Genomic DNA, 27,910 nt, shown 5'->3' with positions numbered 1-27,910 from the left:
TCCCCAACCAGGGGAAACATCTTACCTGCATCTACCCTGTCTATCCCTTTAAGCATTTTGTAGGTTTCAATGAGATCACCTCTCATTCTTCAAAACTCTAGAGAATACAGACCCAGTTTCCCCAATCTCTCTTCATAAGACAGTCCCACCATCCCTGAAACAAGTCTGGTGAACCTTCATTGCACTCGCTCTATGACAATAATGTCCTTTCTGAGGTAAGGGGACCAAAACTGCGCACAGTATTCCAGGTGCAGTCTAACCAATCTTCTATACAATTGAAGCAAGACTTCACTACTCCTGTACTCAAATCCTCTTGTGATAAAGGCTAACATTCCATTAGCTTCCTAATTGCCTGCTGCACCGGCATGTTAGCTTTCAGTGACTTATGGACAAGGACACCCAGGTCCCTTTGTACATCGACACTTTCCAAACTCTTACCATTTAGGAAATACTCTGCACATCTGTTCCTTCTTCCAAAGTGAATAGCCTCACATTTTTCCACATTATATTCCATCTGCAATGTTCTTGCCCACTCACTAAGTCTGTCCAAATCCTCCTATAGTCGCTTTACATCTTCCTCACAACACACAACCCTGCCTAGCTTTGTATCATCTGTGAATTTGGAAATATTACATTTGGTCCCCACATCCATAGAACCATAGAACCATAGAAAAGTTACAACACAGACGGAGGCCATTCGGCCTATGACAGCCCGAGGACATCCAGGTGCCCTTTCTAATCCCACCTTCCTGCACCCGGCCCATAGCCCTGCAGCTTACAGCACTTAAGGTGCAGATCCAGGTACTTTTTAAAAGAGTTTAGAGTTTCTGCCTCTACCACCAACTTGGGCAGCGAATTCCAGACACCCACTACCCTCTGCGTAAAAAAGTTCTTCCTCATGTCCCCCCTATACCTTCTGCCACTTATCTTGAATCTATGTCCCCTGGTTCTAGAATTCTCCACCAAAGGAAACAATTTTATTCTGTCCACTCTATCTATTCCCCTCATAATTTTGTACACCTCAACCAAGTCACCTCTCAGCCTTCTTTGTTCGAAGGAAAATAACCCCAACCTATCCAATCTCTCCTCGTAGCTACACTTTTCTAACCCTGGCAACATTCTTGTAAACCTCCTCTGCACTCTCTCCAGAGCTATTACATCCTTCCTGTAATGTGGTGACCAGAACTGCACACAATACTCCAGTTGTGGCCTCACCAGTGTTTTATATAATTCCAACATTATATCCTTACTTTTATATTCTATACCTCTGCCAATGAAGGAGAGCATTCCATATGCCTTCTTTACAACCTTGTCTACTTGAACTGCTGCCTTCAGGGACCTGTGTACTTGTACGCCAAGATCTCTCACTTCATCTACCCCTCTTAGTATATATGAGAAACTTATTAGCCATGATTGAATGGCGGAGCAGACTCGATGGGCCGAATGGCCTAAGTTCTGCTCCTATGTCTTATGGTCTTATGGTCTTATTCCCATTTATTGTGTAATCCCTGTAACTGTTTGACCTCCCTAAATGTATGACCTCACACTTCTCTATGTTAAAATCCATCTGCCACTTTACCGCCCACTCCACCAACCCATCTATATCATTTTGGAGATTATGGCTATCCTCTACACTATCCACTACTCAGCTAATCTTTGTGTCATCTGCAAATTTCCCAATCGTGCCCCCACATTCACGCTCAAATCGTTAATATATAACACAAACAGCAAGGGTCCCGACACCAAGCCCTGTAAAACACCACTTGAGACAACTTTCCATTCGCAAGGGCATCCATCGACCAAATCGTCGATATATGTTGTGTACAGCTGGAGCCCGAGTACTGATCCTTGTGGTACCCCACTAGTCACAGCCTGTCAACACAAGAGTGACCCGTTTATTCCTACTTTCTGTTTTCTGCCTGTTAGCCAATCCTTAATCAATGTCAGTATATTGCCTCCTATCCAATGTGCTTTTATTTTGCTAATCAACCTCCTGTGGGGGACTTTATCAAAAATCTTCTGAAAATCCAAGTATATTACATCCATCAATTCTCCTTTTCAATTTTGTTAGTAACATCCTCAAAAAACTCCAACAAGGTCGTCAAACATGATTTCCCATTTGCAAATCCATGCTGACTATGCCCAATCAGATCATGATTATCCAAGTGTCCATTTATCACATCCTTTATAATAGATTCTAGCATTTTCCCTACTACTGATGTAAGGCTAACAGGTCTGAAGTTCCCTATTTTCTCTCTCCCTCCCTTCTTAAACAATGGGGTGATATTTGCTGCCATTGTCAGGAAGATATAATTCTCATAATGTTACTGGAATTTATTGTAAAATAGTGGTGTCTGTGTGGGTGAGACTTAAATGGATTAAAGGCAGCTCATCCGAAGGCTTTGATATAAACATGGTAAGCATGGGGGAAGCTTAGAATGTAAGATGTAAAAGGGAATTTGCATTTTTAAATAAACCAGCCTAGATTGTTTTCAAAGGAGGTGTGAAATGTGTCACCTAGCCAGGTGAAGTTTAGAAGCAGTATATTTATTTTTCCCAAAGATTACTGGTAAAACTTAGTGCTATAAAATTTTTATTATCAGAAAGATAAAGTCCAAAGACATAGTGAAACAATGGGAATTTGCATTCAAAGGGGAAAGTATGTATAAAGGAGCGAAGGCTGTGTGTAAGGGTAGGCATTTTTAGGATCACAAGTGTGAAAAGCCTTCAGCATCTATGCCTCAAGCTTCTGTTTTCAAAGAGCTGAAGTTAAGAAAACTCACTGTGAATTCGACTGGTTCGGGTATTGTGTGTCACCCTGCCTGGGTCTTTTAAAATCTGTGTGTTTTACTGTTGCCTTAACAAACGTGTAACTGGGAGTCAGATTAAGTAGGGGATTTAGAAGTCATCATAGTAGCAATTTGTAGATCTATGTATGTATTTAAAATCATTTCTCTTATTAATAAATGTTTAATCTAGTTTTGTAAAAACCTATAAAACTTTGTGGTCTTATTACCACTGAATTCAAGGCATGCATCTCAAAATTTACACAAATTACAAAACAAGTTGTGGCAGTTGTTTGAAGTTTCCCTCTGGGATTTGAACAACTCAGCATTTACCATCGGCTGTGCCATAACACCTCCCAATCTTCAGGAACCATTCCAGAATCTATAGAATTTTGGAAAATGATCACCAATGTATCCACTATCTCTATAGCAACTTTTTTCAACACTCTGGGATGCTGAATATCAGGTCTTGGGTACTTATCAACTTTCAGTCCCATTAATTTCTCCAATACAACCTTCTGACTTATACTAATTTCCTTCAATTCCTCATTCTCCCATGTCCCTTGGGTCTCTAAATATGGGAGATTTCCTGTATCTTCCTCAGTGAAGACAGACATAATGTAATTATTTAGCTTCTCTGCCATTTCTCTATTCCCCATTGTAAATTCTCCTGACTGCCTGTAATGGACCCACATTTGTCTTAGCCAAATGCTTCCTTTTTACATACCTATAGAAGCTTTTACAGTCCGTTTTTATGTTTTTTTTTTGCTAGATTGCATTCATATTCTATTCTCCTTTTCTTTATCAGTTTCTTGGTCTTCCATTTGCTGTATTCTAAAAATCTCCCAATCCTCAGGTTTACTACTACTACTTCTGGAAACTTTATAAGCTTTTTCTTTTAATCTTATACAATCCTCAACATCCTTTGTCAGCCACAGTTGACTGACTTTTTCTGGGTTTTTGCACTTTGAAGGAATGTATAGGTGCTGTAAGCTAATATAATAGTTCTTTGAAGACTATCCATTGCCTATGTACAGTCGTACCTTTTAATGTATTTTCCCAATCCACCTCAGCCAATTTGTCCCTCATGCCTTCATAATTTCCTTTATTCAACTTTAACACCCTTGCTTCAGAGTGAACTACCTCACTTTCAAACATGAAGTAAAATTTTATCATATTGTGGTCACTCATCCCTAAACGCTCTTTTACGACAAGATTATTAATTAGCCTTTTTCATTACACAATACTAGATCTAAAGTAACCTGTCCTCTAGTCAGCTCCTCAACATACTGCTCCAGAAAACCATCCCTCACACAGCCCAGAAACTCGTCTTCCACAACATTAGTGCTCAATCGATTTACCCAGTCTATATGCAGATTGAAGTCACTCAAGATTACTGTATTGCCCATGCTACATGCTTCTTTCATCTACTGATTAACACCATGCCCCACATTACCACTACTGTTCGGTTGCCTATAAACAACTCCAACCAATCTCTGCTGTCCTTTGCTGTTTCTTAGCTCCACCCAAACAGATTCCACACATTGTTGTTCCGATCTGAGATCCTCCCTTACTAATGCACCGACCCCATCCCTTATTATCTGCGTAACTCTGCCTCCTTTCCCTTCTTATCTGTCCATCCTAAATGTCAAATATCCTTGAATATTCAGTTCCCAATCATTTTGATGTCATTCCGCATTCGAAGCATATTCAGTTCTCTGCTTTGTTTCTCCTGCCTTCTAGTCTCACTGCTACTTCCTGTTACCAACTTTACTTTCTTCCAATTTTGGCCACACAGGTTCCCACCTCCCTGCCAAGCTAATTTAAACGCACCCCAACAGCTCTAGCAAATCTCTCTGCGAGTATATCAGTCTCAATCCTGTTCAGGTGCAACCCGTCCAGTTTGTACAGATCCCATCTGCCCCAGAACCGGTCCCAATGCCTCAGAAATCTGATGCCCTTCCTCCTACACCAGTTCTCCAGCCACGCATTTAATTAATCAGTCCTCCTATTCCTATGTTCACTAGCACTTGGCACTGGGGGTAATCGTGAGATTGCTGCTCTTGAGGTCCTGCTTATTTATTTCCTTCCAAAGTCCCTGAAATCTGCTTTCAGGACCTCATCCCTCTTCCTACCTATGCCGTTGGTACCAATGTGGACCATGACTTCCGGCTGATCCCCTTCCCTCAAAGGATGCTCTGCAGCTGCTCCGTGACATCCTTGACCTTGGCAACAGGGAGGCATCCTGGAGTCACGTTTACTGTTGCAGAAACACCTGTCTGATCCCCTGACTATGGAATCCCTTATCACTATTGTCCTTCTATTCTTCTTCCTCCCCCACCGTACAGCTGAGCTGCCCATGATGTCACAGGCTTGGCTTTGGCAGCACTCCCCTGAGGAACCATCACCCTCATCAGCATCCAAAATGGAAGACTGATTAGCAAGCAGGATAGACTCAGGGGACTCATGCACTACCTGCCTGATTCTCTTAGATTGCCTGGTGGTCACCCATTCCCTCTCTGGCTGTACGTTTGTGAACTGGGATGTGACCACCTCCCTAAACGTGCTATCCACGTAGTCCTCTGCCTCGCGGATGCACAACTGTGACTTCAGCCACTGCTCAAATTCCAAAACCTGGAGCTCAAGCTTGTGCAGCTGGTGACACATCGTACAGCTGTGTGTGTCAGGGACACATGGTGTATCCAAAACTTCTCGTAATTCTAAAAACGGCCTATTACACACTGTGGGACTGTAGGAGATTACAGAGAAAGGGAGGGGTGCGGCCATGAAGGGATTTGAAAACAAGGATGAAAATCTTAAAATTATGGGGTTAAGGCAGCAAAGTGTTGGATTACCTCAAGTGTACAGGGGGTAGAATGAGGGACGTCAGCCAGGAAAGCATTGGAACAGTCAAGTCTGCAGGTAACAAGGTATCACTGAGAGTCTCAGCAGCAGATGACCTGAGACAGGGGCAAAGTTAGGTGATGTAACTGAGATGGAAATAGGCTCAAATGTGTGGTCAAAAGTCCATCTTGGAGCCAAATGTGACACCAAGGTTTCAAACAGTCTGGCTAAGATTCAAACAGCTGCCAGAGAGAGGGATGAAGTCAGTAGCCAAGGAACCTTGATCATAGCAGGGATTGTACTGTTCGTAGCTGGGACCAGAGACAATGGTTTCAGACTTGCCAATATTTAATTGGAGGAAATGTCTGCTCATCCAGTACTACATGTCCAATAAGCAGTTTGATAATTTAGCAACAGTGAAGGAGCAAGAGAGGAGAGGCTGAGAAAGAGATCAGTGGTAATGTGAAAACAAACACTGTGCTTTCAGATGATATGGCCACAGGACAGCAAGTAGGTAAGAAATAGGAGGGGCCAAGGGCAGATCCTTGAGGGAGACCAAGGTAACAGTGCGGGAGCAGGAAGTGAAGCCATTGCAAGTTATTCTCTGGCTATGATTAGAGAAATAAGAAGTGGGAATGTTTACTGACGGTTTCACGATGTTCAACACCATGTTTAAAACAGCGAAGAGACCCAGGTGATCAGTTTAAAACAGCCAAGAGAGAGCCGGGAGTTCAGTTAAAAACAGCGAGGAGAGAGCCGGGAGTTCAATTTAAAACAGGGAAGAGAGAGCCGGGGGTTCAGTGTAAAACAACGAGGAGAACCGGGAGTTCAGTTTAAAACAGGGAAGAGAGAGCCGGGAGTTCAGTTTAAAACAGCAAGGAGAGAACCGGGAGTTCAGTTTAAAACAGCGAGGAGAGAGTGGGAGTTCAGTTTAAAACAGCGAGGAGAGAGTCAGGAGCTCGGGTTAAAACAGCGCAGAGAGCTGGGAGATCAGTTTAAAACAGGGAAGAGAGAGCCGGGAGTTCAGTCTAAAACAGGGAGGAGAGCCAGGAGTTCAGTTTAAAACAGCGAGGAGAGAGCTGGAAGTTCAAAGAACAAAGAAAAGTACAGCACAGGAACAGGCCCTTCGGCCCTCCAAGCCTGCGCCGATCATATTGCCTGTCAAACTAAAAAATTTTGCACATCCGGGGTCTGTATCCCTCTATTCCCATCCTATTCATGTATTTGTCAAGCTGCCTCTTAAACACCACTATCGTACCTGCTTCCACCACCTCCTCTGGCAGCAAATTCCAGACACTCACTACCCTCTGTGTAAAAAACTTGCCCTGCACGTCTCCTCTAAAGTTTTGTCCTCTCACCTTAAATCTATGTCCCCTAGTAATTGACTCTTCCACCCTGGGATAAAGCTTCTGACTATCTACTCTGTCCATGCCACTCATAATTTTGTAAACTTCTATCAAGTCGCCCCTCAATCTCCGTCGCTCTAGTGAGAACAATCCGAGTTTCTCCAACTTCTCCTCATAGCTAATAACCTCCAGACCAGACAGCATCCTGGTAAATCTCCTCTGCACCCTCTCCAACGCCTCCATATCCTTCAGGTAATGTGGCGACCAGAACTGCAATGCAATATTCCAAGTGTGACCTAACCAAGGTTCTATACAGCTGCAGCATGACTTCCAGCTTTTATACCCAATACCCCTGCCGATGAAGGCAAGCATGCCATATGCCTTCCTGACTACCTTATCCACCTGCGTTGCCACTTTCAGTGACCTGTGGATCTGCACACCCAGATCCCTCTGCCCGTCGATGCACTTAAGAGTTCTGCCATTTACTGTATAATTCCTACCTGTATTAGACCTTCCAAAATGCATTACCTTGCATTTGTCCGGATTTAAGTTTAAAACAGCGAGGAGAGAGTAGGAGTTCAGTTTAAAACAGCGAGGAGAGAGTCAGGAGTTCGAGTTAAAACAGCGAGGAGAGAGTCAGGAGTTCGGGTTAAAACAGCGAGGAGAGAGCTGGGAGTACAGTTTAAAACAGGGAAGAGAGCCGGGAGTTCAGTTTAAAACAGCAAAGAGACCCAGAGGTTCAGTTTAAAACAGCAAGGAGAGAGCCAGGAATTCAGTTTAAAACAGAGAAGAGAGAGCTGGGCATTCAGATTAAAACAGCGAGGAGAGCCTGGAGTTCAGTTTAAAACAGCAAGGAGAGCCAGGGTATCTCTTCTGTGTCCCTTTCAATTGGCCAAGTGGTTTAAATCAGGAGACGTTATTACAGCTGCAGAATACAGTTAAGAAATTCAGTTTTAAATACTTAACATCCAAATTAATTAATTTAAATAGATTGGGATGGCTGGGCAGGCGAGGTGTTGCGGCTGTAGTATGTGGGAGCTGGTGGCCGCCGGTGCAATCCATGGTGACCACATCTGCACCATGTGTTGGCTGCTCGAGGAACTTCAGCTCAGAGTTGATTAGCTGGAGTCCGAGCTGCGGACACTGTGGCGCATCAGGGGGTGGGAGAGTTGCCTGGACTCTGTGTTTCAGGAGACAGTCACACCCTTAGATTAATTACATCAAAAATGGACCGTGTTCAGGGACAGGAGGGTGTGACTGCGAATGAGGCAGGTATGGGGATCCAGAATTTAGCTTTGAAGACGCCTCAGCCAGTGCCCTTGTCCAATGGGTTCTTGCTCCCGATGTGGATGAGGGCACAGACTGCAGGGAGGATGAGCGAACTGACCACAACACCATGGTACATAGCGCCATTCAAGTTGGAGGAGAAAAGAGAAATGTAGTAGTAATAGGGGACAGCATAGTTAGGGGAATAGATACTGTTCTCTGCAGCAAAATAGAGAGCCCCGAAGGCTGTGTTGCCTACTTGGTGTCAAGGTCAAGGACATCTCTTCTGGGCTGGGGAAGAATTTGCAGCGGGAGGAGGAGGATCCAGTTGTGGTCCACGTAGGTACCAACAACATAGGTAGGACTAGGAAAGAGGTTCTGCAGATCGGGGCTAAGTTAAAAAGCAGAACCACAAAGGTAATAATCTCAGGTTTACTACCTGAGCCACGTGCAAATTGGCAAAGGGTAAATAAGATTAGAGAGGTAAATACGTGGCTCAAAGATTAGTGTGGGAGAAATGGGTTCCAATTCATGGGGCACTGGCACCAGTACTGGGGAAGGAGAGAGCTGTTCCACTGGGACAGGCTTCATTTGGACCATGCTGGGACCAGTGTCCTGGCGAATTGTATAACTAGGGTTGTAGGTAGGACTTTAAACTAATTAGTGGGGGGAGGGTTCAATTGAAGGAAAGTTTAAAAATCAAAAAGAAAGGAGAGAACAGAGGTGCAGGATAGTGAAGAGGCGAACGATAAGCAAACTGTGACAGGAAGGGGCAGAAAATATAAGCAGAAGAGGGCAGCAGAAATTAGAACTAGAATGAGTAATAATGGTAAAAAGTCAAAGCTTAAGGCTCTTTATTTGAATGCAAGCAGTATTTGTAACAAGATATATGAGTTGATGGAACAAATAGAAATAAATGAATATGACTTGATAGCTATTACAGGGATGTGGTTGCAGGGTGAAGAAGACTGGGGAGTCAATATTCAAGGGTATTCAACATTCCAGAAAAATAGGCAAAAAGGAAAAGGAGATCGGGGAGCTTTGTTAATAAAGGAAGGTATCAGTGCAGTGCCGAGTAGTGATATAGGTGCAATAGATCGTGATGAGGAATCAGTTTGGGTGGAAATAAGGAATAGCAAGGGGAAGAAATCATGGGTGGGAGTCGTCTATAGGCCCCCGAAGAGTTGCTTCTCTGTAGGACAAAGTATAAATCAGGGAATTATGGAGGCGTGTAAGAACAACAATTGTCATGGGTGATTTTAATCTGCATGTTGACTGGACAAATCAGATTGGCAGGGGTAGCATGGAAGACAAATTTGTAGAATGCATCAGGGATTGTTTCGTGGAACAATACATTGCAGAACCTACCCAGGAACAGGCTATTTTAGATCTAGTAATGTGTAATGAGGTGGGATTGATAAGAGATATTGTAGCTAAGGAGCCTCTAGGGGGTAGCGATCGCAACATGTTAGAATTTCAAATTCAGTTTGAGGGCGAGCAACTCGGGTCTCAAACCAGTGTCCTCAACTTAAATAAGGGCAATTACAGAGCCATGAAGAGAGAGTTGTCTAAAGCGGGAAAATAGACTAAGGGGAAGACTCAGTGGATGAGCAGTGGCAGACATTTAAGTACATATTTCATAAAGCTCAGCAAAAATTCATCCCGGTCAAAAAGAAGGAATCGGTGAGAAGGATGAACCAGCTGTGGTTAACAAAGGTGGTCAAGGAGAGTATCCAATCAAAAACTAAGGCATACAAAGCAACGAAAACTTGTGGTGGGCCAAAGGATTGGGAATTTTTTAGGAACCAGCAGTGGATGCCTAAAAAGCTAATTAAGAGGGAGAAAATTGATTATGAAAGTAAATTGGCAAGAAATATAAAAACAAACAGCAAGAGTTTCTACAGGGATACAAAAAGAGAGTGGCTAAAGTGAACATGGGAGGATGTGACTAGAGAATTGATAACAGGGAACAGGGAAATGGCAGGTAATTTAAACCAATATTTTGCATCGGTCTTCATGGTGAAGGACACTATAAACATCCCAAAGATATCAGAGAAGCCAGGAGCTAATGGGAGGGAAGATCTTGTAACTGTCTCTGGCATGAGGGACAAAGTATTTGGCAAACTAATGGGACTAAAGACAGACAAGTCACCAGGACCTGACGGCCTGCATCCAAGGGTTTTAAAGGAAGTGGCTGCAGAGATAGTGGAGGCATTGGTCAAAATATTCCAGAACTCATTGGATTCCAGGTGGGTCCCAGCGGATTGGAAAACTGATAATGTGACACCCCTGTTCAAAAGGGGAGGGAGGCAAAAAGCAGGAAACTACAGGCCAGTCAGCCTAACATCTGTCATTGGGAAAATGCTAGAGTGCATTATTAAGGAAGAAATAGCAGGACATTTAGAAAAGCTTAACACAATCAAACCGAGTCACCATGGTTTTGTGAAAGGGAAATCATGTTTGACAAATTTGCTAGAGTTCTTTTGAGGATATAACAAGCAGAGCTGATAAAGGGGAACGGATAGATGTAGGCTATTTGGATTTCCAGAAGGCATTCAATAAGGTGCCACGTAAAAGGTTATTGCACAAGAAAGGAGCTCATGGTATTGGGGGTAATGTGTTAGCATGGATTGATGGTTGGTTGACACACGTAAGACAGAGAGTTGGGATTTATGGGTCTTTTTCAGGTTGGAAAAACCAAACTAGTGGAGTACCACAAGGATCAGTCCTCGCGCCTCAATTATTTACTATTTATATTAATGTCTTAGAGGAGGGGGCAGAGTGTAAGGTATCCAAATTTGCTGACGATACAAAAATAGGTGGGAGGGCATGTTGTGAAGAGGACATGAGGAATCTGTAAGGGAGAAAGATAGGTTGAGTGAGTGGGCAAAAACTTGACAGAAGGAGTTTAAGTGTGAGGACATGCTATTTGGTAGGAAGAATCAAAAGGCAGACGATTATTTAAATGGAGAGAGACTCCAAAAAAATGCAGCACAGAGGGATCTGGGTGTTCTTGGGCATGAAACACAAAAAGTTAGCATGCAGGTGCAGCAAGTAATTAAGAAGGCAAATGGAATTTTTGGCCTGTATTGCTCAGGGGTTGGAGTTTAAAAATAGGGAAGTCTTGTTACAACTGTACAGGGTGTTGGTGAGGTCACACCTGGAGCAATGTGCACAGTTTTGGTCCCGTTTTTAAGAAAGGATATACTGGCATTGGAGGCAGTTCAAAACAGATTCACCAGGTTGATTCATGGGATAAAGGGGTTGACTTATCAAGAACGGCTAAACAAGTTAGGCCTTTATTCATTAGAGTTTAGAAAAATGAAGGGTGATCTTATTGAAACATACAAGATTCTGAAGGGGCTTGACAGGGTAGATGTTGAGAAGATGTTTCCACTAGTGGAGGAATCTTGAACTAGGGGACATTGTTACAGAATAAGGGGACACTCATTTAATACTGAGATGCGAAGGAATTTCTTCTCTCAGAGGGTAGTGAATGTCTGGAATTCTCTACCACAGACAGTTGAGGAGGCGAGATCACTGAAAGTATTTAAAAAGGAGGTAGATAGATTTTTGCAATATCGGGGAATTGAGGGCTGTGAGCAGCTGGCACGAAAGAGGAGTTGAGGCCTGGGGCAGAACAGCCATGATCTTATTGAATGGTGGGACAGGCTTGAGGGGCCAAATAGCCTACTCCTGTTCCTATTTCTTATGCTCTTATTCATGATTCCACAGATACTGAAGACATCCATGTCCATATCAGTAAAACCTGGACAACATTTAGGTTTGGATTTTTAAAATTTATTCTTTCACAGGATGGCTGGGCCAGCATTTATTGCCCATTCTAATTGCCCTTAAGGAGGTGGTGGTGAGCTGCCTTCTTGAACCGCTGCAGTCCCTGTGGTGTAAGTACACCCACAGTGCTGTTAGGAAGGGAGTTCCAGGATTTTGACCCAGGAACAGTGAAGGAACGGCGATATATTTCCAAGTCAGGATGGTGAGTGGCATGGAGGGGAACATGCGGGTCATGGTGTTCCCATGTGTCTACTGCCCTTGACCTTCTAGGTGGTAGAGGTCATGGGATTGGAAGGTGTTGTTGAAGGAGCCTTCATGAGTTGCTACAGTGCATCTTGTAGAAAGTACACACTGCTGCCACTGTGCATCAGTGATGCAGGGAGTGAATGCTGAAGGTGGTGAATGGGGTGCCAATCGAGTGGGGCTGGATGGTGCCAAGCTTCTTGAATATTGTTGGAGCTGTACTCATCCAGGCAAGGGGGAGTATTCCATTACACTCTTGACTTGTGCCTTGTAGATGGTGGACAGGCTTTGAGGAGTCAGGAGGTGAGTTACTTGCTACAGGATTCCCAGCCTCTGAGCTGCTCTTGAAGCCAGAGTATTTATATGGCTGGTCCAGTTCAGTTTCTGGTCAATGAACACCCCCAGGACAAAAACAAAAATATCTGGAAAAACTCAGCAGGTCAGCTCTACCTGTCCCACCCCCCCCCCCCGCCCCTCCCCCCCCCCCCCTTAAACCAGCTTATATTTCACCTCTTTTCTATTTTTCCTTAGTTCTGTTGAAGAGTCATACAGACTCAAAACATTATCTGTGTTCCTCTCCGCAGATGCTGTCAGACCTGCTGAGTCTTTCCAGGTATTTTTGTTTTTGTTTAGGATTTCCAGCATCCGCAGTTTTTTGCTTTTATCTTAGGGCACCCCCAGGATGTTGATAGAGAGGGATTCAGTATGTCATTGTATTTAAAAAATGGTGCAGAGAGCTAGCTAGACTGAACGTTAAACGGTTTTGGAGGAAAATCAAAGTTTGACATCACAGGGAAACAGATAAGTGACTACAGCTCCTCACACCCCGCTTCCTATAAGGACTCCATCCCATTCTCTCAGTTCCTTCGCATCTGTTCTGATGATGTCACTTTCCAAAACAGTTCCTCTGACATGTCTTCCTTCTTCCTTAACTGAGGTTTTCAACCCATGGTGGTTGACAGTGTCCTCAACCGTGTCCGGCCCATCTCCCGCGCATCCGCCCTCACACCTTCCTCTCCCGCCCAGAACCATGATAGGGTCCCCTTTGTCCTCACTTATCACCCCACCAGCCTCCGCATTCAAAGGATCATCCTCCGCCATTTCCGCCAACTCCAGCATGATGCCACCACCAAACACATCTTCCCTTCATCTCGCCGTCGGCATTCCGCAGGGATCGTTCCCTCCGGGACACCCTGGTCCACTCCTCCATCATCCCCAACACCTCAATCCCCTCCCACAGCACCTTCCCATGCAACGGCAGAAGGTGCAACACCTGCCCCTATACTTCCCCTCTCCTCACCGTCCAAGGGCTCAAACACTCCTTTCAGGCGAAGCAGCACTTCACTTGCATTTCCCTCAATTTGCTCCCAATGCAGTCTCCTCTACATTGGAGAGACCAAACGCAGACTGGGTAACCGCTTTGCCGAACACCTTCGGTCTGTCCACAAGCATGACCCAGACCTCCCTGTCGCTTGATATTTCAACACACCACCCTGCTCTCATGCCCACATGTCTGTCCTTGGCCTGCTGCAATGTTCCAGTGAAGCTCAACGCAAACTGGAGGAACAGCACCTCATCTTCCGACTAGGCACTTTACAGCCTGCCGGCCTTAACATTGAGTTCAACAACTTCAGATCATGAACTCTCTCCTCCGTCCCCACCCCCTTTCTGATCCTCCTTTTTCCAATAATTTATATTTTTTAATAGATTTTTCTTTTCCCACCTATTTCTATTATTTTTAAATGTATTTCCATCCATTGTTTCACCGCTTTTTACCCTATTTCGTTCCCTTCCCCCCACCCCACCCCCACTAGGGCTATCTGTCACTTGCTCGTCCTGCTTTCCACCCTTAATGTCACCATTAGCACATTCCTCAGCTAATATCACCACCATCAACAGCCCTTTGTCCTTTTGTCTATGACATCTTTGGCAATCTCTTCTTTGCCTCCACTTATCACTAGCCCCCTGTCAAGCTCTACCTGTCCCACCCCCCTCAACCAGCTTATATTTCACCGCATTTCTATATTTCCTCAGTTCTGATGAAGAGTCATGCGGCCTCGAAACGTTAACTGTGTTCCTCTCCGCAGATGCTGTCAGATCTGCTGAGTTTTTCCAGCTATTTTTATTTTTATTTCAGATAAGTGATTGGTTGGTGAGTGCTTTACTCATTTACCTTTCAAAACTCAGGTAATTTATTAGTGATTGTAATATTTAATTGGTATTGGAGAAGTTCATTAGTGGTAATAAAGCTTATTGGGAGTAGTAAGGTTTATTAATTCAAAATTAATTAAGAAAATAAATTAGTTAGCACATAATAAAGATGGAAGGGCAGGTCAAGTGTGCCAGCTGCAGAATGTGGGAGCTCCTGGACACCGGTGTGATCCAGGGCAAACACGCCTCAGTAAGTGTCTGCATCTTGGGGAGCTTTGGCTCAGAGACATTAAGCTGGAGACCAAGCTGCAGACACTGCAATGCATTGGGCAGGTAGAAAATGACCTGGACACTTCGTTCCAGGAGGCAGTCACTCCCATTAGGATAGGGTCTTCTAATTTAGTCCGTGGTCAGAGACAGGAGGGTCTGACTGCAAGTGAGGGAGGTATGGGGACCCAGAAGGTATAAGTGGAGGACCCTCAGCCTTTGCAATTGTCCAACAGGTTTGAGGTTCTTCCAACCTGTATAGATGAAAGCAGTGGCAGCAGGGTGGACGAGCAAACTGACCATGGCACCGTGATACAGGAAGCCACTCAAGCAGGGGGCATTAATAGGAATGTAGTGGTAGTAGGGGACAGTTTAGTCAGAGGGATAGACACAGTTCTCTGCAGTCAAGAGCGAGAGTCCAGATGGCTGTGTTGCCTGGCTGCTGCCAGGGTTCGGGAAATCTGCTCTGGGCTGGAGAGGAACCTGCAGTGGGAGGGAGAGGATCCAGTTTTCATGGTCCGCGTAGATACCAATGACTTAGGAAGAGCCAGGAAAGAGGTTCTGTTTATAAGTCATTGAAGGTGGCAGGGCATGTTCAGAGAGCAGTTAATAAAGCAGATAGTATCTTACACTTTATTATTGGGGCATTGACTGCAAGAGTAAGGAGGTCATGTTGAACTTGTATAAGACAACAGTTAGGCCCCATCTGGAGTACTGTGTCCAGTTCTGGGTGCCATGCTTGAGGAAGGATGTGAAGGCGTTGGAGAGAGTACAGAGGAGATTCACAAGATTCCAGGGATAAAAAACTGTAGCTATGAGGATAGATTGGAGAGATTGTTTTTCTTGGAGCAACAAAGGCTGAGAGGAGACTTGATAGAGGTATTCAAGATCCTGAGGGGCATGGACAGGGTGAATAGTGAGAAACTGTTCCCATTCAAGTGGGCATCAAGAACTAGAGGGCACAGAATCAGCAAAAGGAGTAAAAGTGAGGTGAGGAAAAATTTTTTCACCCAGAGGGTGGCTGGAGTTTGGAACAAACTTCCTGAAAGGGTGGTGGAGGCAGGTTCGATCGAGGTATTCAAAAGGGAATAGGATTTCTATCTGAAAAGAGAGAATATGCAAGGTTATGGGAATAAGGCAGGAGAGTGGGACTAGGTAGAATGCTCTTGCACAGAACCAGTGCAGACGCAATGGGCCGAATGGCTTCCTTTTGCACTGCAAAATTCTGTGATTTTGTGTTTCTGTGTTGAGGGAGTATGAACAGCTAGGGACCAAATTAAAAAGCAGAACCTCAAAGATAATAATTTCTGGGTTAATACCTCAGCCACGAGGAATTTGGTGTTGGTGTCATGAAGAGATATTAATGTCTATAATGTTATTGGAAACTATTGTTAAATTGGAATTGTAGTAGGGTCTGTGTCTATGTGTGTGTCTGTGTGTGTCTTAATTGGATAAAGCCAGCTAGTCCGGATGCATTGATGTATAGTAGTTTGAGATGTTAATTAGATAAACGTAAGGAGAAGGTAAAATGCAATTTGCATTTTTAAACAAACCATTGAAAAGAATAGGTGAAATCTTGCACCTATCTGGGAGACACCAGCAATGTATATATTACTAATAAAATTGGTGGGATGATAGGGTTAATGTTAGGAGAGGTCAAATTAAAAAACCTAGTAACACAATGGAAAATTTACATTCAAAGGGGAAGCTAGGTACAAACAGAAAGGAGTTTATACGTCAGTAAGAGGCATTCAAGATCTAACCAGCCTGTAAGCCGACAACTGTGTCTGCAAAGGAATTTCATTTTGAATTCATACGGTCAAATGTGCTTTGCCTGGTATCAGTTTAAAGCCGACGGCCTGGATTTTTCCCACGTAGGGCGGGCTTGGCAGGAGTGGTCGTGGAGCCAACCGCCACTCCTGAAAAGCTCCGCACTGTCATTTTACATGCAATACGCGAGCGGGCTACCTATGCAGGCAGGTGGGGAGGGAGAGTCGGGTCCAGCACTCTTTTGCGCATGTGCACTAAAGAGCGCTTCAATCTCCCTGAGCCATGGAGCTGCCTCAGGGAGAATGAAGCGGTTTTTTAAAACACTTTTAAAGACATTAAAAATTTAATGAAACATTTCCCCTCATGTGACTGTGTCACATGAGATGGGGTATGTTTTTATTTTTCATTGAAACTTTTTATTTAAGTAGTAAAAGCTTTAGGAAACCTCAACCCACTCGTGGGTGAGGTTTCCTAAAAAACGTAAAGGCTGCTTGGCCTTCTCATCTGCCCGCCAACCTTAAGATTGGACGGGCAGCGTAAAGTTGAAATTAATTACTGCGTTAATGGCCTTAATAGGCCTTTCAATTAGCGGCGGGCATACAGCCAACTCCAGCGTGCGCCCACCGAACGAAATATCGCAAGACAGCATGATGACTTTGGGACACACGCCCAACCCCACATGCTGAAAGTAAAATCCTGGCCTGTGGATTATTGCTGCCTTGATTTACCTGGGAATGATTCATTTGGGGATTTGTTTAAAAGTTATTATGGTAGTAATTTGTAGACATGTGTATGTATTTAATTTGTTGTAATGTTTAATTTAGTTTTATATAAAAAAACCTCTTGAGGCTTGGTGGTTTTATTCCTGAATTCAGAGCTGCATCACAAACATACCAATTGAAAATGTTGTTTATGACAGTTGTTCAAGTTTCTCTCTGGGATTTAAACAACTCAGCCATTACCAATAGCTGTGTCATAACAATACGGTAAATCAGATTAGAGAGTTAAATGCGTGGCTCAAAGGTTAGTGTGGGAGAAATAGGTTACGTTTTAAGGGGCACTGGCACCAATACTGGGGAAATGGCAGCTGTACTGTTGGGACGGTCTTCACCTGAACCATGCTGGGATGAATGTTCTGGCGAGTTACAAAACTAGAGCGGTAGAGAGGGCTTTAAACTAAATATGGGGGCAAGGGATCAAGTTTGGGAAGATGTGATGAATTAAACAGGGAAGACAAGGCAAAGGAGCAAGGTAGGAATATCTAAATTGATAATCAAAGCAAGGCAGGAAGGGGCAGACTGTACAAGGTTAAGAGTGCATTAGCAGATAAGGCTAGAGGATACAAAGATAGTAAAAGTACAGAACTAAAGGCTCTGTATTTGAATGCACATATAATTCGTAACAAAACATATAAATTGACAGCAGAAATAGAAATAAATATATATGATCTGATAACCATTACATGGTTGCAGGATGACAAAGACTGGTACCTGAATATTCAAGGCATTTAAAGAGGACAAGAAGCTAGAAAAAGGTAGAGGGGTTGCTCCGTTAATTAAGGATGACATTGGCAAATCAGAATATTGGACAGATTATAAAGAACAGTAAGGAATGATTAAAAGATTGATAAGAACAGAGAAATTAGAGTACAAGGGAAAGCTAGCTAGAAATATAAAAACAGATAGTAAGAGTTTCTACGGGTATTTCAAAAGGAAGTAAGTAAAGTGAGCATTGGTCCTCTGGAGAGTGAGTCTAGAGAATTAATAATGGAAAATAAGGAAATGGCTGTAGAGGATACAAATAACTGTAGAGAATACAAATAACATCCCAGGAATAATTGCGAATCAGGAGGTGAAAGTGAGGGAGGAAGTTAAAACAATTACAATCAGTAAAGGGTACTGAGAAAATTATTAAAACTAAAAGCTGACAAATCCCCAGGTCCTGATGGATCCTAGGGCCTTAAAAGAAATGGCTGCTGAGATAGTGGATGCATTGGTTTTAATTTTCCAAAATTTCCTAATTTCGGGAATGATCCTATCAGATTGGAAAATAGTGAATGTGACTCCTCTATTTAAGAAAGGAAGGAGACTGAAAGCAGGAAACTACAGGCCAGTTAGCTTAACACCTGCCATAGGAAAGTTGCTGGAATCTATTGTTAAGGAGGTTATAGTGGGGAAATTAGAACATTTCAAAGCAATCAGGCAGAGTCAACATGGTTTTATGAAAGGGAAATCGTGTTTCCCTAATTTATTGGCGTTCTTTGAAGAGTTAAGAAGCAACCTGGATAAAGGGGAATCTGTGGGTGTGGTGCACTGAGATTTCCAGAGGCATTTGATAAGGTGCCACATCAAAGGTTACTGTGCAAAATAAGAGCTCATGGTGTAGGGGTTAACATAATAGCAAGGATAGAGAATTGGTTGGCTAACAGGAAACAACGAGTAGGCATAAACAGGTCATTTTCGGGTTGGCAAGCTGTGACGAGTAGAGTGCCATAGGGGTCAGTGCTGGGACCTAAACTATTTACAATTCATATCAATGACTTGGATAAAGGGATAGAGCGTATGGTGGCTAAATTTGTTGATAACACAAAGATAGGTAGGAAAGTAAGTTGTGAAGAGGACATAAGGAGTTTGCAAAGGGATATAGACAGGTTACATGAGTGGGCAAAAATTTGGCAGATGGAGTATAATGTGGGAAAATGTGAACTTGTCCACTTTGGCGGGAAGAACAGAAAAGCAGCATCGTGTTTAAATGCAGAGAGATTAAAGAACTCTGACGTACAGAGGGATCTGGTTGTGCTGGTACATGAATCACAGAAAGTTGCAGGTAGAGCAAGTGATTAGGAAGTCAAATGGAATGTTGTCGTTTATTGCAAGGGGAATGGAACATAAAAGTCATGATGTTTTCTACAGTTGTACAGGGCATTGATCAGACCACATCTGGAGTACTGTGTACAGTTTCGGTCTCCTTACTTAAAGAAAGATGTAAATACATTAGATAGAGTTCAGAGAAGGTTCACTTAACTGTTAACTGGGATGGGAGGAACGTTATCTTATGAAGAAAGGTTGGACAGGTATCCATTGGAGTTTAGAAGAGAGAGGTGATCTTACTGAAACATATAAAGATCCTCAGGGAATTTCACATGGTGCATGCTGAAAGGAGGTTTCCCTTTCTGGGAAAGACTAGAACCAGGGGACGCAGTTTAAAAACAAGGTGTCTCCCATTTAAGGCACAGATGAGGAGAGTTTTTTTCTCCCAGAGGGTCGTGAAGCTGTGGAACTCTCTTCCCCAACATGTGGTGGAGGCAGGGTCATTGAATATCTTCAAGGCAGAGGATAGATTCTTGACAAACAAGGGAGTCAAAGGTTATCGGGAGGTAAGCGAAAAAAGGACAATCAAATCAGCCATGATCTTATTGAATAGGGGGGCAGGCGTGAGTGTCATGAAAATATATTAAAGTCTATAATGTTATTGGAAATCAGTTTTTAAAATTAATTTCTAGTGGGGTCTATGTCTATCCATGTGTCTGTGTGTGTCTTAATTAAAACCAGCTAGTCTGGGTGCTTTGATGTGTATAGTAGTTTTGAGATGTTAATTAGATAAACGTAAGGAGGGTAGAAGATGAAGTGTAAATTTGCATTTGTTAAAATAAACCATTTAAGACTGCGGATGAAATCTTACACCTAGCTAGAAGACGCCAAGCAATGTGTTTATTTTTTTTTCAGCTTACTAATAGAATTGGTGGGATGAAAAGATGTTATTGTTGGAAGAGGTAAAGTTAAAAGTCTAGTGATACAATGGAAAATTTACATTCAAAGAGAAAGATATGTATAAAGGAAAAAGGGGATTTAGTGTAAGGGAGAGGCATCTTAAGATCCAACAAGTATGAGAAGCCTCCAGCCTGTAAGCCCCAAGTCTGTATGCAAGGACCCAGAGCTAAAAGAAACTCATTTTGAACGCGACTGTCCAGGGTCTGTTAAATCCATGAGTTTTACTGTTGCCTTTATGAGGGTGTAACTAAGAGTCAGGTTAATTAGGGGATTTTTGTAGTTATTATAGTAGTAATTTTGTAGACGTATGTGTGTGTTTACAATCTTTCTTATATTAATAAATGTTTAATTTAGTTTTATAAAAAAACCTCTTGAGACTCTGTGGTCTTATTACTACTGAATTCAAAGCCTGCATCTCGAAACATACAAATTGCAAAGATGGGTTATGACATTTGTTTCAAGTTTCCCTCTGGGATTTGAACAACTCAGGCTTTACCATCGGCTGTGTCATAATACGAGGGACCGAATGGCCTACTCCTGCTCCTAATTCATATGTTTGCAATGTCGACGACACCTTCTATCACTTTGCTGTTGATCAAGATCAGATTGATGAGGAGATAATTGGCCGGGTTAGATTTGTCCTGCTTTTTTTTTGTGGATAGGGCATGCCTGAGCAATTTTCCACATAGCCGGGTAGATGCCAGTGTTGCAGCTGTACTGGAACAGCTTGGCTAGTTCAGGAGCACAAGTCTTCAGTACTATTGCCAGAATGTTCTCCAGGTCCATAGCCTTTGCAGTATCCAGTGCCCTTCAGCCATTTCTAGATATCGCTTAGTGTCACGATCAAAAGACAGGAGGAAAAATATATATCTCCATATCATCCTGGCTACTTTATAAACATTACTTTGTTTTAAAATGGACAAATCGCTGGACTAATAAACTGGCCGCAGCTAACCACATGATGGTAGTTTTGGAAGTTTCTGAGCAGTTCAAAGATGGACAAAGGCTAATTTATCGAACTCTTGGAATGTAACACTCCTTGAATTTTATAAATATTCCATCCAAGCCAACACAAAGGGCTAGTAGACAGGGCATCTGCACCAGCCAGCACAAGACAAAGGCAGAGCTATTGGGACTCCTAATCTCCAAATTCATGCTAATGCTTCCACAGTTACCTGCTGAAAACACAATGGGTTTTAACAAGGGGGACTTGTTAGCTGAATAGCTTGACCCAAAACCACCCTGTCACATGACTGAGACTTCAGCTGTTTGAATTTCTTTATTTATACAGCTTTTGGGTTCTATCTTCAGTCGCTGTTTAGCCTCAGAAGAGAAGCAGGGCTCCAGGTTAGCAGCTTGCCCCTGTCTACCATTTACCACCTAACAGGTAGCAACACAGAGAGCTCAGCCCAGGTTTAAATTGCCTGGCCCTCATTTACACTATGTTCTACTGGAACCATTTGAACTTTTGTATTAAGACTAATTCATCCCTATGTGCCTTCTTCCATTATGGAAGTCATCGCTTCTGGAAAAGCGGATCAGCCTGCAACAGTTTCAGCTTGCTAACCTCTGAAGGGATACAACACTGGCCTTTTTGATCCTGGACTCTGGGCTCACATGAAACCATAATCCTTATTTTTTGTCTGTGGCCTTTGCCCTGAACTCCTCTTTTATTATATGAATGCAAGAAGGGGTGGACATTGCAAAACCCCTTCCCACGTTTTGAGTGTGCATGAAATAAAGCAGTCCCCTTCTTTTATCCTATCTCGAGTTTACTGTGGGGTTATGAACAAAGGATTGGATCACATTGAAGGGTTGGAGAAAATACACCACCACTTATAAAGGGGGAAATCAAGAATAAAAAAACGCCTTTCTGTTACGCATGGATAATGAGTGGGGAAATCAGGGTTGTTCTAACTTAAACCCCCTCCTGCTTGTAACACCTAGAATGACTTGAATTGGCTGAAGACTGGCATCTGTAATTCTGGGGACCTCAGAAGGAGGCAAAGATGGATCATCCACTCTAGTTGAAGATGGCTGCAAATGTTTCAGGCTTGCCTTTTGCACTGATGTGCTGGACTCTCCATCATTGAGGATGGGGATATTTGTAGGGTTTCCTCCACCAGTGAGTTACAGAGCTTAGATCTGATCCGTTGGTTGTGAGGAGCTTAGCTCTGCCTATCACATGCTGCGTCTGGCACACAAGTAGTCCTGTGTTACAGCTTCATGAGCTTGACACCTTATTTTTAGGTATGCCTGGTGCTGCTCCTTGCATGCTCTCCTGCACATTTCATTGAAGCAGGCCTGATTCCCCAGCTTGATGGCAATGACAGAGTGGAGGATATGCCAGGCCATGAGGTTACAGATTGTGGTTGAGTACAATTCTGCAGCTGCTGAAGTCCCACAGCGCCTCATGGTTGCCCAGTTTTGAGATGTTAGATCTGTTCAAAAGCTATTCCATTTAGTGACTGTGCCAAATAACACAATGGAGGGTATCCTCTATGTGAATTGGGACACCATCTCCACAATGAATGTGCAGTGGTCACTCCTTTTTTATTTACTTGTGGGATGTGGGTGTCGCTGGCTAGGCCAGCATTTATTGCCCATTCTTAATTGCCCTTGAGAAGGTGGTGATGAGCTGACTTCTTGAACCACTGCAGTTCATGTGGTGTAGGTACACCCACAGTGCTGTTAGGGAGGGAGTTTGCCATTGTCGTTTCCAGTGTCTAAGTCGATGCCGAGTAGTCCGTGCAGTTTCGTTCCTTAAAACTTCATAGCAACTTATACAACGGAGTGGCTTGCTAGGCCATTTAAGAGTCAACCACATTGCTGTGGGTCTGGAGTCACATATAGGCCAGACCAGGTAAGGACAGCTGATTTCCTTCCTTAAAGGACATTAATGAACCAGATGGATTTTTACAACATTGGTAATGGTTTCATGGTCATCATTAGACTTTTTTAATTCCACCGATACTGTCATGGACAGATGTATCTGCGACAGGTAGATTGGTGAGGACAAGGTCAAGCAGGTTTTTCCCTCTTGTTGGTTCCCTCACCACCTCCTGCAGACCCAGTATAACAGCTATGTCCTTTAGGACTCGGCCAGCTCAGTCAGTAGTGGTGCCACCGAGCCACTCTTGGTGATGGACACTGAAGTCCCCCACCCAGAGTACATTCTGCGCCCTTGCCATCCTCAGTGCTTCCTCCAAGTGATGTTAAACATTGAAGGAATACGATTTTTGATTCAAACAAAACCAGACAAGTTACAGAAGATCACTTACCACTTTCAGTTCTGGGACAGACCGACTCAGCGTCCACTCCTGACTGTTCACAAACGAGTCTGTAACAAACACCACAGGCCATGTTAGTTAAAGGTTCGCTCCATGCTAAACAACAAATCTTTAGCATTGAAAAGCTCAGCAGGTCTGACAGACCTGTTGAGTTTTTCTAGGTATTTTTGTTTTTGTTTCAGATTTCCAGCATTCGCAGTATTTTGCTTAAATCTTTAGCATTAGCACCTTTCACATCTTCAGGACATCTCAAAGCACTTTACAGCCATTAAGTCACTTGTGAAGTGTCGTTACTGCTGTAATGGGACTGAGCCGAGGTTGGCACAAGCTGCCTTGGAGGATTAGTCATTTCAAATGGCACATTGTTCTATTTAACAACAACAGGAACATGTATCGTCTTTAACAGTAAATGTCCCTAGGCATCCCAACACTGCTTACCTGTGCTGTAAAAATCTAACTGACTGCATTCATGGGAAGATAAGAACAGGAGAAGCCATTCAGCCTTACAGCTCATTCTGCACTTTATGACATTACAAGCGATTTGTGCCTCAAACCTATTTACTCACTTTTGTTCTGCACCCTTTGATAGCCTTACAGAATTCTGTAGGTCTTACAAGCCGAAAACTGACCCAAAGCATCAACATCTTTTGGTGAGTGTTCTAGATTTCCACTATTTTTGTATGTGGAAGTATGAAGAAGAGCTTAGCTCGAATTTGAAGACTTGCCCCTTCCTCTGGCATCCCTCCACCAGGAACTGAACTGGACTAACCGTATAAATATTGTGGCTACAAGAGCAGGTCAGAGGCTCAGAATTCAACGGTTTCTCTAGTGATAGTTATTGTATTGGAAGGTGCTGTTGAAGGAGCCTGACTCCCCAAAGACTGTGCACCATCTACAAGACACAAGTCAGGAGCGTGATGGAATACTCTCCATTTGCCTGGATGAGTGAAGCTCCAACGACACTCAGGAGCTCGACATCATCCAGGACAAAGCGGCCCGCTTGACTGGCACCCCGTCCACCACTTACAACATCCACTCACTCCCAACAAAGCACAGTGACTGCTACACATACCATCTACAAGATGCACTAAAGCAACTCACCAAGGCTCCTTCAACAGCACCTTCCAATACAATAACTATCACTAGAGAAAAAGTACTAGGGAAACTAATGGGGCTAAAGACCGATAAGTCCCCTGGGCCTGATGGATTGCATCTTCGGATATTAAAGGAAGTAGTTACAGAGATAGTGGATACACTGGTAGCAATCTTCCAAGAATCCTTAGATTCTGGAAAAGTCCCAGAGGATTGGAAAACTCACAATCTAACACCCTTATTCAAAAAGGGAAGGAGACAAAAAACAGGTAACTATAGGCCAGTTAGCTTAACATCTGTCATTGGGAAAATGTTGGAGTCTATTATAAAGGGTGTAATAGCAGAGCATTTAGAATTACATAATATAATCAAGCAGAGTCAGCATGGCTTCATGAAGGGGAAATCATGCCTGACAAATTTATTAGAATTCTTTGAGGAGGTAACAGGCAGGATAGTAGATGTAATATATTTGGATTTTCAAAAGGCATTCGATAAGGTGCCGCACATAGGCTACTTAATAAGATAAGAGCCCATGGTGTTGGGGGTAGTATATTAGCATGGATAGAAGACTGGCTAACTAATAGAAGACAGAGAGTTGGGATAAGCAGGGGGGGGCGCATTTTCGGGATGGCAACCTGTAACTAATGGAGTGTCAGAGGGATCAGTGCTGGGACCACAATTATTTACAATATATATTAGTGACTTAGATGAGAGAAGTGAATGTACTATTGTCAAGTTTGCAGATGACACAAAAATAGGTGGGAAGGCAAAAGGTGAGGTTGACACAAGGAGTCCACAGAGGGATATTGACAGGTTAAGTGAGTGGGCAAAAACTTGGCAGGTGGAATACAATGTGGGAAAATGTGAGGTTATGCACTTTGGCAGGAAGAATAGAGGATATGAAGATTATTTATATGGAGAAAGACTGCAGAAAGCTGCAGCACAGAGGGATTTGGGAGTCCCTGTGTATGAATCCCAAAAAGCTGGTATACAAGTTCAACAGGTAATAGGGAAGGTAAATGGAAAGTTGGCCTTTATTTCAAAGGGAATGGAGTATAAAAATAGGGAAGTCTTACTAAAACTATACAAGGCGCTAGTTAGACCACACCTAGAATACTGTGAACAGTTTTGGTCCCCTTACCTAAGGAAAGATATACTGGTATTGGAGGCAGTCCAGGGAAGATTCACTAGGTTGACCCCGGGTATGGGGGGATTTTCTTCCGAGGAAAGGTTGAGTAGGTTGGGCCTGTACTCATTGGAGTTTAGAAGAATGAGAGGTGATATAAGATTGATACATATAAGATTCTTAGGGGGCTTGACAGGGTAGATGCTGAGAGGTTGTTTCCCCTTGTGGGAGAGTCTAGAACCAGAGGGCATAATCTCAGAGTAAGGGGTCGCCCATTTAAAAGAGTTGAGGAGGAATTTCTTTTCTCAGAGGGTAGTCAATCTGTGGAACTCTTTACTACAGAGGGCTGCAGAGGCTGGGTCGTTAAGTATATTCAAGGCTGAGATAGACAGATTTTTAATCAGTAAGAGAATCAAGGGTTATGGGGAAAAGGCAGGAAAGTGGAGTTGAGGATTATCAGATCAGCCATGATCTCATTAAATGGTGCAGCAGACTCGATGGGCCGAATGGCCTACTTCTGCTCCTACGTTTTATGATCTTATGGTCTAAACCCGCGACCTCTACCACCTAGAAGGACAAGGGCAGCAGACTCATATGGACACCACCACCTTGAAGTTCCCCTCCAAGCCACCCACCATCCTGACTTGGAAATATATCACCATTCCTTCTCTGTCACTTGGTCAAAATCCTGGAACTCCCTCCCTAACAGCACTGTGGGTGTACCTACATCACATGGACTCCAGCGGTTCAAGAAGCCAGCTCACCACCACCTTCTCAAGGACAATTAGGGATGGGCAACAAAAATGCTGGCCTAGCCAGCGACACCCACGTCCCGTTAAAGAATAAAAAAGGAAAGATTCTCTGTACGTACCCATTATTTTAAATGCCTCGTTTAGATCATCTCTCAGATTTTTAAAATCAAGAGAGTACAAACTAGCTTCATAATAATTTAAGATTTAAAACCCACACAATATTCTTGGTGCTGCGCCCCCTCTCACGCCAATTTGTCCTTCCTGAGGGGGGATGCCTAAAACTGAACGTGGTTACTACAGAAGGGGCTAACTAGCACTCAGTACAATTGTAACATTTTTCGAGGTCAGCCCTCGAGACAACATTCCTTCAGCTTCTTCACTACTTGTTGGACCAATATCCAAGCCAAATTGATGACCTCACACTTTCCTGCATTGAATTCCATCTGCCATAGTTTGCCCACTCGCTTGATCTGTCCATGTCTCTTTGTCACCTCATGCTCCCATCCATGCAACTTCCTGTCCCCCCCTAACATAATGCCTTCTGCAAACTTGAATATATAACTCTCTATTCCTTCATCCAAGCTAATAAGAAATGTGGTGAAAAGTTGGGGTGCCAGGACAGACCTCGGGAGACACCACCTACCACATCCCACCAATCAGAGGCCATTCCTTTGATCTCCACGTTCCATCTCCTGCCTCTCAACCAATTAACAGCCCACATCACAAAGTTACCTCCAATTCAGCATTTTTTGTTACTAATCTCTTGTGCAAAAACTTATCATATGCTGCTTTAGGTCACCATCCAGAGACACTGCCATGTGCGCCATTAGGCGACCTCTGAAAAACAGTAGCTTGGGCAAGAGGTTACACCTGGGAAAGAAGAGGAACGGGAGGACATCAGCAGAAAAAAGAGGGAAGAAAAAAATGACAGCAACACAGAGTAGCCCAGGAACACAGAGGACAATTGTAGTAACCCAATCATCTCAGCCAAGACAGTTAAAGCACCATGGCCTGGGATTTGAACTTACCACTATCCTACTCTGTGTCACTGAATAGGCGCCAACTGAATAGTCATAGAGTCATAGAGGTCCAAAGCCCAGAAAAAAGCCCTTCTGCCCATCGGCTCTGCGCCAATCAAACAAGTACCTAATTATTCTAATCCCATTTTCCAGCACTAGGCCCATAGCCTTGTATGCCATGGCATCGCAAGTGCATATCCAAATACTTCTTAAATGTTATGAGGGTTTCTGCCTCTACCATCCTTTCAGGCAGTGAGTTCCAGTTTCCCACCACCCTCTGAGTGAAAAGATTCTTCTTCACATCCTCTCTAAACCTCCTGCCCCTTACTTTAAATCTATGCCCCCTGGTTATTGATCCCTCTGCCAAGGGGAAAAGTTCCTCCTATCTACCCT

At 43.5% G+C, this 27,910-nt stretch overlaps 1 protein-coding gene across 9 annotated transcripts in view; it reads right to left on the bottom strand.

Moving 5' to 3' along the window:
• LOC144680067 (arf-GAP with GTPase, ANK repeat and PH domain-containing protein 3-like) overlaps positions 1–27,910 on the bottom strand; it is a 708,867-nt gene that overhangs the window by 324,882 nt on the left and 356,075 nt on the right. For all 9 annotated transcript variants that reach the window (XR_013576479.1, XM_078541211.1, XM_078541204.1 and 6 more), the window contains exon 2: positions 23,520–23,578. Coding sequence is in view for 7 of the 9 variants with exons in the window: in XM_078541211.1 (XP_078397337.1) it covers positions 23,520–23,578 (59 nt within the window). In the remaining 2 variants the exon portion in view is untranslated. The remainder of the gene's footprint in view (positions 1–23,519; positions 23,579–27,910) is intronic.

This window comes from Cetorhinus maximus, chromosome 4 (assembly GCF_964194155.1).
Source record: "Cetorhinus maximus chromosome 4, sCetMax3.hap1.1, whole genome shotgun sequence".
Taxonomy (NCBI): domain Eukaryota; kingdom Metazoa; phylum Chordata; class Chondrichthyes; order Lamniformes; family Cetorhinidae; genus Cetorhinus; species Cetorhinus maximus.
Note: the sequence above shows the minus strand (reverse complement) of the source record. Positions and strands in the feature narration are given on the sequence as shown.